Genomic DNA, 11,121 nt, shown 5'->3' with positions numbered 1-11,121 from the left:
TTAGTGATAATTAGAAAACACAGAATCAGAATTACTCTGTCATTCAGAGAATGTCTATAGCTATAAGAATTGATTTGATACTTTTATACCGGGTTAAACCCAGTAAATTAATCCGAAGTTTATTCAGTTACCTGAATATTTTAGTTTGCCTTGTTTATACAAAAAGTCACTGCCATTTCAAACACTCAGTGCATCACAATCAAGAGTTTCTGAATTTCTAAGTGACTCAATTTAATCCAATTCAAATCGGTAAGAAGCAATTCTCCAAAATATGGCTCAATTTTATTAAATAAATTATTGGGCAATGAGACAATGTCATGATGAAGTAAGTCTAGTTGTCACAACATCAAATAACATGTCTCCTTCAGTTTTCTTAAATTCTTACATTTAGGGTGGCTTACCCACTTTGCGGCCATGACCTATCTGCGACCATCAACTTCATCGATTAAATTAATGCCGAAAAAATTAACGAACCGCGCCGATATTTCTCACGCGTTATCGTCCACTTATCCCTCGTAGCTCTACGAAATTACACTAAAATGCGGCCATAAATGAAAAAGTTACGACCGAAAACCTGACCGAAGAAAAAAAACGGACCATTTTACCATGTCGCCAACTACCCATTGTTCCTTCAAAAAAGGTTGAAAATCCATACAAATATAAGAGATAAAAAGATGAAACTTGGAAGGTGGGTAGAGTTGTGTTTCTTTTAACCATCTTTAAAGTTTCGCGTCTCTACCTTCAAAGGAGGGGGAGTAGGGGGGTGCGCATTTCCAATACGTCAATAATATCTTTGTCAACTAATTTGCGACCACCGTGTTTTTGTCTGTTTGATTGCTGTGATGCGGTGTTTGTTTATAATTTGAAAAATTTTGTTCGAAATAATCGTATTCTTAAAATATATGACGGTCAGAAATGCAATTAGAAGCCCATTTTTTCACGCATGGCTGCGTATTATCTAGTCTCGACGCAGCAGAAACGATGTTCAAGGATTGAAATCCGTGGTCGCACACTGGTCGTTCGGTCGCAAATACGTCTTCAGAGTGTCGTACTTTGGTGGTTTGTATAGCTTTAACCCCTGGTCGTAGAAAGTTAATTCGAAGTTCAGCGTGTAGAATGAATGCCAATGCACCTACGGTGAAAAAATTAACAGGTTAGAAATATTGGTTTTTGTTTTATAGGGGTTTGAATGAAATCGTCCGCAGACTGGCTACACCACCCTACATCTACTCTACTACTCAAAAACTCATTAAATTAAGTAAGATGTCTTTAAATGACCAAGATACTGCTATTATATCTATTTAGGCATGACTCACTGGAAGACATTCAGACCTCACTACTTTTAGAATTATAGAAAATCACTACAATAACACATTTTGTATATATCAGTAGCGACATTTGTGAGAATTCTCTGACGGTCAGTATCAAATGAAAATCCTATACCCGCTATTGTTTAAAAAAAGCTTACATAGCTGCATATTTCAGTATTTGTCTCGACTACAATAAAATAGGCGTTCGATTTCGACGCATTCACTTTTACCTGACGACCCGTGTTACGGTACCGGTAAGTCTTCCTGCTAGTCATATTTCCTGCTATCTAGTCATAAAATAACCTATCTATAGTTCGAATGCAATTAAATTCAACAAAAACACGATGCTACAGACCACTAAACAGAATTTGTTTCGAAAATAGAACACCTATTCTATGCTTACATTCCTAATCGCGATCAACCTTTTCAACTAGTCATGCCTGGATGATAGTGCTTCGTTTGACTGGTTGCTATGGTTATTATAAAAACCAATGGTGCGAAAAAATTGGCAATCTGTTCACGATATTTTATACTGAATCCCTTTTTTGCTTAAATATCATAAAAAAATTCAATCCAAAGTATTTTATATCTATGTGAATACATTTATACCAACAATTTGGATCCTTTCGTTTGCAAAGTACAGCCCGAATCCATAGCAACGCAGAAGCGCGAAGTGCTTGCCAAAGACTAAACAAATAACACTTATTTTTTTGGTGCTCGTAGTGAGCGGCTAGCGCCGTGATTTTCCATTTTCTGTTTCCTCTGCATATCTCCCTTCCTTGAATATATTTGATTCAAAAATGAGTCGCCTTTATGACACCGTTGAACCTGCGGTAATCGACGATGAAATGCTCAGAAAAGCTGTAGAAGAGCAAGGCCCGAAGGAAGAAGCTGGTCGAATTGCAAAACAAGAAGGAATTGATTACAAAGACGTGTTGTCATTAAGACTAGATTTTAGAAGTAAGTGGTAAAAACGTTATGGCGAAATATATCACAAAAAGGGTAAATAAACCTGTAAATACAATGACAGACAATTTTTTTTGAAAACTTAGCTAGCTAGTTTTTATTTTTACTTTAGGTATATTATAAGTATAATAAGTATAAGTTTATTTCGACTCCATAATCAGCAAAACAATAAAATGAATGCTAAAAATAAATAAATAAAAACTGATTATGAAATCAGGAGAGCGAACAAAACCCTAGATAAGGTTTAAAACGTACAGAATGTATATAAGATGGAAGGTTTTGCCAAGAAGATGTGGTACGTGTTCACTCACCTAAAATAATTGAAATATTTCACACACGCTCACACGCACCCACACACACAACCATATAGAAGTTATTAAGTGAAGGGAACAGGAAAAATTACATCTTACATATTATGCTAAATGGACAATATTCATATTTTGTGGTGATTATAATGAAATTTCAAACTTGAAGTTAGGAAGTCGTGCATATTAAACAATTAACAAGTTTGTACGAGTCAACTATTTTCATGCTCCACTCTGTTGTGTTACCGAACTCGAAAAAAGGGGTCTCCTGTAGTTTCGTACCCATTGTACTTCTACTAGGCGTAGCATAACAATTTTTTTACAAGTCAGTCCTAACCCCCACCTGACTTCGCTATCCAAAAATTACGTCACTACGACGTCACAATCACGTCATAGAGCTTGCCAAACACACATCCGATCGCCCGAAATGGCATCGGTGCCGACGATGAAGAACTGACTAACGTCAGCGATCTCTCTCCTATCAGGATCGCTGCGGCGAAAAAACGAGGGAAATAGCTGTCCGATTTCGGGTTCTCTTCTGCGCGTCTTGGGTGACAGTTCGTATAGTTTGAAGGGCTCTATTACGTCACTGTGACGCCGTAGTGACGTCATTTTTGGATGGTGTTGTCAGGTAGGGGTTAGGATTGACACGTGTTAGTAAATATAATTTTATGAAGTAGAAGCCTTCTACTCATATTCTGACCTGTCAATTTCAGTCTAAATTATCTCTCAAGTTTTCATTTACAATCTTTCCATAGATCTTGCAGTTATTTTTCTCATTTGCTAAATCCATAAAAGCTTAAATAATATGGCTCTTGATAGTTTGGTCAAATATTAGAAAACTTTATTACTGATGCCCATTTGTGATAAATGCAATGGATAAGTTATCTGCTCTGTTTAATTTGTATCATCATTTTATTTTTACTTATTTACAGATATATTGAAGATTGATAATCTTTGGCAATTCACAAAGCTGACAAAATTACAATTGGATGACAATATTATTGAGAAAATTGAAGGATTAGATCAATTGGTCAATTTAGTATGGCTAGGTATGATACTCTCTTTATTTTATCATAAGATGTTATTTCTATCCTTCTTTCTAGTGTTCCCTGCCATCATTGTTTTAATGACATATGTAACTCAAGTTACGTTGCTTTTTTATTATTTATTCATTTATTATCTTGAAGGGGGGGAGGACTTTAGGTCAGAAAAATTTTACAATGAAAGGAATTTTTTGACATAACAGTTGAAAAAGTTAAATTCACCATGAAGTAGAAGCTTCAATCATAAATTGGTAAACCTATTTTTGTATTCAAATATAATTTTAATTACTGTATATTGATTTCAAATACAATGAATTACAGATTTGTCTTTCAACAACATAGAAGTGCTAGAAGGTTTATCAAAATTGACCAAGTTAGAAGATCTGACTTTGTACAGCAACAGAATATCTCGACTAGAAAACATGGATTCCCTCAAAAATCTACATGTACTTTCTGTGGGAAATAACAAGCTTAATCAGCTTGACAATGTAAGAAGTATTCATGTGAATCGCCTTGAATTATACAGTAATCAGACTCAAGTTGATTCAATGAGCAATTTTCATTTTTTTTGCTCATTTGGTATTTCTTTTAGAAAGGAACTAATATTTAAATCAGTGTTTTTCAAATGTTTATGATTTGTGGCATCCTTCCAAAGACCTTCGGTGACCTCGTGCTCTTCTAGTTCTGACTTTAACATGAAGCGGGGGCCCAGTTTGAGGAACCCTGATTGTGCATTTTCTACATCAGTTATAACAAATACTTCCCAATATTTAATCAAAAATGATTGAATTGAGGGTCCGAGTCATCCGAAGTCCATCAAAATTTAAACTTCGAGTTCCATTTAAAGTCACTGTACGTCAAGTCACAAATTCAGTCAAATTGCTATTGTCCCGATTTGTAGTGTATTCCATGAACAACAGTGCATTAGTCATTGACTCTGCTTGAGTCTCCTCAACATTATATTGAAGTATAGCCTTTATGAATTATGTTATTTCAGCTCATCTACTTGCGTCGTTTCACTAATTTACGGACATTGAATTTATCTGGTTGTCCCGTATGTGATGATCCAGGATATAGGTTATTTACTGTCGCTTATCTCTCACATCTCGTGTATTTGGACTTCAGATTAATTGATGAAGACACGGTAAGCGTATGTGATTTAGTTTCATCTGCAGTGAAAATGAAATTAACTGTAGTTAACTTTTTATGAATTTTTTAAGTTGTTGGTTATATGAGATGCAATTTCTGTTAGTGCATTGTTATTAAGTATGATTAAGTCATATGTTCTATAGCTCAATTTTAAGCCCTATGCTATACTCATCATTCATCCAGTGCGACAAAGATAGATTGGGATTTACATACCATACCTATTTATTCCGGGGGAGAGGAAATCAGCAAACCACGAACTCTTGTCCAGTTACCAGTCCATGTGGGGTATATCTCCGCATGGGATTCGAACCTGCGAACACAGGGTAATAGGAGGTACAGGGCGAGCGTATTCCTAACGCTTACTGCCCAGCCAGGTCTGTAACTACTTTTCTATGACCTTGTTCAGAGCAAAAATGTCACTCATTTCATGTATTAATTTTTCATTACATACAATTTCAGTTCATATTTTACAGTTTTTCATCTTTACTTTTACTTATTTTGGTATTAAATTAGCTGTGCTTTCATATTTCATATAAATTTTACTGTATGTACAGAGGAACAAAGCTCACAATCTCTATGAAAACAAGCTCGGAGAATTGATGCATAATGAAAAACAGAAAGAAAAAGAACTAGAAAGGAAAAAAGAAGAAGAACAAGAATTACAAAATGAAAAGGTGAGATGAAATCAGGAAGCAGGGAGTATTGTTCATTTATACGAATGTGGAAGTGATATAGGGCAGCTGTTCCTGAAGGGTTCTGACTAGTGCTCCACACTGAGTTGCCAAGTACACTTCGAAAACTAACAAAATTGTGTTAAAACATAACTTATATATGATTGAATATTTTACTTATTGTATTCATTATAAATGTTTTATTGGTTCTTATTCTAAATGCTGTGTATATGAATCAATATTCTTTCTACGTCGTTTACTTTTTGTCACATTGTATCTGTCTTGCATCTATTGTTGCGTATCTGTTACACAACAATAAAGGTAGACACTACTTGGTATAGAGCAGGGTGGTCCAAGGTTGTCGACTTCGCGGGCCACAAAATTATTTTTGTATTGTTCGTGGGCCACAATAGTGTCAGAAATAGGTAAACAGGAACAAACACTTTATTGTGCAAACAATTGATCATTATTTGTCATTTATCAAGCTAAAACATGCAAAATATCTATGTTTGATATAAAATTTCGAACTATTCACAACGGAGAAAGTGCTCCCGCAAATATAAGTACGTTCGAACATCAGTGGGGTTCTCAAAGCAAAATCCCTCAAAATTTGAAAATGCTCATTGCTCACATGATAGCAAAATGCCGTTCTAGATTATATTTGCCATAACTGCAGATTAATTGATTATCACATTTTACCAAATGTAAGGTAAAGGAGAGAAATTACTAATTTTTCAGACATATTAGAAGCATTTTTGTAATACTTTAGGCTGGTCGCAAAAAATCACCGGAATGATTTATATTCTCAGGCCATAACATTGATATTTATTTAATTTAACTGTTAAATATATTCCCAATCAATAAGATATAAAGCCAGTGAACAATTTGGAATACCCAAGCACAATATTCAACTTTGCTAGTTGCTTCAGCTGGCCGTGAAGTCACTAGTCAATTTAGTGACATTAGTGATGTAACAAGATGTCGAAAAGATTTTCTGATTATTTCTATGACGAAACAACACCAAATGCGATTTTTGATTACTTTTCAGTAAAGGTGACGCGGGCGATGGATAATTACACTGCGGGCCACATGTGGCCCGCGGGCCTGGGTTTGGACCACCCTGGTATAGGGAATATAGTTTTGAATGGTTCACCAATGTAATAAATTAATAAATTAAGATAGCATACCAGTAATCTCTTTCCATGAAATAGCAAGTAGCTATATTGGTAAGTTTTTGTTATATCATAATCCAACTTCTTTAAACAAAACAAAATAGAACTTATTCATTCGAATATTTAAAGATTACTAATATACTTTCTATTTTTTGGGAAGAGATTATGCTTTTCCTATATGTATTTCTATAATACTATCTCATTCAAGCAAATGACAAATATGGATTCATTCAAAGTAAGACCTAATCATATGGGGAACCAGCCATGGGAATAGTAAACCGGTTATTTGTGTCAATCAAATGCATGGACTTTATGGTGGGAGTTACGTGAACCACCCTCACATATAATTATCCCCCACCCCACAGGATTCAAACCTGCGAACCCACACATGGTAATTATGGGTGTGAACCCATGGCATGCTGTGTCATTCACAGAGCCAAATTATAGCAAACAATATTGCCACAAATTTTTAAAATTCGCAATTGTTGGAATCTTTCGATTTTACTGATTGTTTTTCAGGATGCTTATGTCGAATACTTGAATGGTTCATTCCTATTTGATTCACTTTACACTGAAGATCCAGAAGGACAAAAACTTGCTACTTTGCCTGGACTGGAAGAAATGCTGCAGGTAAATTGAAGTCCATTTTAAATATCATTTTCATAACTCATATCAGCGGTTGATAACACGTCGATCGCGATCGGCCGGTCTATCACAAAGTCTGGATTGGTGTGATTTAGAGCAGACGTCATTAGCAACATGCTAAACATCGTAAAATTTGTTTAATTTATTATCAATCAGTTGATCGCATTGTATTGCTAAGATTTTAGTCGATCTTGGTTGAAAATAAGTTGGCCACGTTTGATCTATATGATTATTATCTACAATTTTTTGTATGTCAGCACAGTAAAACAAATGTAGCTTATGTCACATTTTTTTTAAAATGCGATTATGGGCAAGGGGCCAATTTTTGATCTGGTTTTAGCGCTGTACCTGTTTCAGTTATAATTTTAGGTTGTGCTTTAGGTCCATTTTTGGGTTTGATGGTTAGAACAAAACTATTACAAGTATGCGATTTTCTAAATTTACATGAGTTTTAAACTGTAAAACCATATTCAAACAATGTTGTCGAAATTTGAAGTACCCAATTTATTGTCATTTGAATTCAGGATTTCAAAGATAAATTTATCGATGTATGTCATAAAATATACGAGTATGGAATGAAAGAACATGGAAGAAGGACTCATGAAGTTGATGAATTTATGCAATGTGTCGCAGATGCAAAAGTTGAGAACAAAAAATTGGGAACAACTGACATTGATAAATTTGAACAATATAAACGAAAGGTAATTTTGGTTTTACTGCATTGTTTAGGCAAGGTTAGTTCAAATTTTTGCATTGGGGTTCACCCCTGAATTTATATATATAATTCTCTTGAAATAGTTTTGTTCAGTGGTTCTCAAATGTTTTTGCACCGTTGCCACTACACATAACTCTATACATCATCATCGTCATAACCTCAGCAATACAAAAAAATCATACATTACAAAGAAATTTAATAAAAATCTATTAAACGAGTAGACTTGACTAATCATAGCGCATATGAGCTTCGTGATCTCCAATGATTTTTTCCATAGTTGGAGACATTTGTGTCAGGTACAATCCTGAAGCACTCCATTTTCTGATGAAAAAGCAATTTATTTGTTATGTTAGCAAAGGCATCACAGCCAAAAACCCTTTTATCGACCAAATAAGATGCTGGTAATGAAGGAATCCCTTTGTTTCATGTGAGATTCGTGGTAATTCTGACTTTTCGTAAATCAATATGGCTCGTAATGTTTCCTACGAGCCGAATCACTGGTTAAGATAAAAGTTACCACTTTTTATGGACGATAAGGTACACTTTGGATACTTTTCGTCTTTTCATTTGTCAAATATCGATCAAGGGCCTTATAATCGGTATATATCGGTGTGCGTCTAATGTATGGATCAGGTAGTGCTTTAAGCGCTTTAATGCCTGCACTCGAAATCAATACCAGTGTTGGTTGGGTATTATAGTCTGGTGATAAGACTATCTATGGACAAAACACAATCTAAGCAATTTATCGATGGTGCGTGCGCCCTGTGGTCTGTAACATACGGAATCAAATTTCAGATCCTTTACCTGTCCTTCGACTTTATAAAAAATATTGGCTTTTACTATTACTACCATTATGATCATTCATTGAAAAACAATTTATCAGGTTTTTGCTGAATTAGTAGTTACAAGTGACGCTACAATATTGGAAAGCAAAATAAGTGAATATCATGAAACTGTCAATAAGTTATGGGATACCTTGATGGCCTTTGAAATGCAACTTGTGGACCAATTGGAAGAAACAATAAAAGATTTTGAACGAAATTTGGCCGATATGATGACAAGTTTCGTGGAATATGTGCAAGGGCTGTATCCTTTCATATATCAAATATTTTTTTGTATAATGTTTTAGACGGAGTGCAAAATATAATTTCTTAATCAGCCATAGTATCCAATATTATAATGACAATATTTAATAGCAATAGGTAGTCATTTATGCTCATATTATGTCATCTCTATTTTTATCAATATTGATTTTGAATTGCACCACCAAAACACGTGGTTAAAAAATAGGTAGTAAGTAAATATATCTGGTCTTCGATTAAATACAATTTATTTCCTTGACAAATATTTTTTTACCAATATAATAAAGCATATCACAAATTCGTGAATTGGAAAATAATCACAATGAAAAATTATTGGAAATGTCAATGGTTATTTTGGAAAAAGTTGTTAAAAATGAAATGGAAGAAGAATTACCTGAAGATATTAGAATGGTATGAAGATTTTTAACACATGTTTCATACCTTAACCTTGAACAAGACCCCAAGGTCATGGAGATTGAATCTAAGATGTTTAACCCGTGATGCAGTGGGGGTTAGCGTTTCAAAGATATCTATTAGTCCATGCTTTCGAAAACATATATCTGGCTAATTAATCCCATACCGTACCCGACATGGACTGGTAACCGAACGAGAGACCGTGATTCTTCATATGATTAAGCCGTCTTATCGACTTTCCTCTCCTTCGGGATAAATATGTAAATCCTAGATCCTATCATTTTTATGAGCACTCTTTTCATTCACCGGTATATGTTACAGCTTTTTGTTGACAAAGAAACAATCGTCAACGCTATAGGCGCATCTCATGACGTTCATCTTTTGAAAATCGACAACCGTGAAGATGATATAGTCACTCGTAGTGGGGCGTGGCTTACAGCGCTGATCGCAAAAATCCATGCAGAGGAAACGACTCGGAACAGAAAACGAGTCGTTGAAATATCAAACTACATCGACCATTTACGCGAAGACGTCGATACATTGGATATGCAGGATGCACATACATAATTTTCCCTTACATTCAACTTTTGTGTTTTATATTTTATAATCTAATATTAAACCAATTGGAGTTGCGCGGTGGATATACGAGAGCTCACTTTATCAGTGTCCCATGTGTGATTGAAGATCCGCCTAATTATTAAAGTATACCGCATTTCGCCTCGTATAATATGCACTTTCAAGGCCAAATTTCAAGTTCAGAATAAAAAAGTGCTTATTATGTAAGGAGGGAGAAATGCGGTATATATATAACTAATATACCCACTGTAAGTATTTTGAAGTTTAAATATAATATAGCTTTATTTTTGTCAAAAATATTCTCAGTGAATACTCTCGAAACTCAATTTCATGGCTCTGGTTGGTATTTTTTCTTGTTCCCCCAGGTAACGTGATTTCTATGATTAATTGGTGGGTGATGTGCCTTATTTAGTGAAGTGGCCTGGCCTGGTTGGAATTGAAATTCAGGTCGTCACCTTCAACACGAGTTTAAATGAGTCTCACAAGATCGGGGTACGTCATATCGCTCCGTGAACACACGTCGCAGCTGACGCAACAAAATAATAATAATTTAATTAAAAAAAACTTTAAATTCATTGATAGCTTTTCAAAAACAAAGTTTTCTTTGGTAATTTATCCAACAATTGCTGTAATATAGTAGCACCACACAACTCTGTAAGTTATTTTTGAAGAAAACGTGAGTTCTAATTCTGACAGAGTTCACTAAATGTGCCGGATAACTGACAATAGAAATGACAAGAATTTTATTCAAAGTTTCGTTTTTTATCTAGACTTCTCTCGGCATCACCAACTTATATCAGTAAACATAAAATACATAGCGCATAGTAGAACAGTTAGAAAAGATTACTACGTTTTACACGGAATTAAACACATAGGGTACCAGTTGTAGGATCATATTACGTCATATCGTAACATCCCCATTTTCATAAATAAGTATTAAAAACCCTACTCAGCCGGTCGGTCTGAACAATGCAACTGCATGATCGGTGATCAAGATGTTGCAAGGAGAATTTTAACAGACACGGAAAACAATGATATCAGACAATAGTACACAATTAGCAAATGTCGAA

At 34.8% G+C, this 11,121-nt stretch overlaps 1 protein-coding gene across 1 annotated transcript; it reads left to right on the top strand.

Moving 5' to 3' along the window:
• Positions 1-1,933: 1,933 nt before the first annotated feature.
• Positions 1,934-10,361, top strand: LOC120332470 (dynein regulatory complex subunit 3-like). Its single transcript, XM_039399720.2, has 10 exons — positions 1,934-2,270; positions 3,517-3,633; positions 3,949-4,115; positions 4,625-4,771; positions 5,331-5,450; positions 7,139-7,249; positions 7,789-7,965; positions 8,863-9,065; positions 9,349-9,472; positions 9,797-10,361. Exons 1-10 carry the CDS (start codon positions 2,111-2,113, stop codon positions 10,040-10,042), a joined length of 1,572 nt encoding a protein of 523 aa, XP_039255654.1. The 5' UTR covers positions 1,934-2,110; the 3' UTR covers positions 10,043-10,361.
• The last annotated feature ends 760 nt before the right edge of the window (positions 10,362-11,121 follow it).

This window comes from Styela clava, chromosome 13 (genome assembly GCF_964204865.1).
Source record: "Styela clava chromosome 13, kaStyClav1.hap1.2, whole genome shotgun sequence".
Classification (NCBI taxonomy): Eukaryota; Metazoa; Chordata; class Ascidiacea; order Stolidobranchia; family Styelidae; genus Styela; species Styela clava.
Note: the sequence above shows the minus strand (reverse complement) of the source record. Positions and strands in the feature narration are given on the sequence as shown.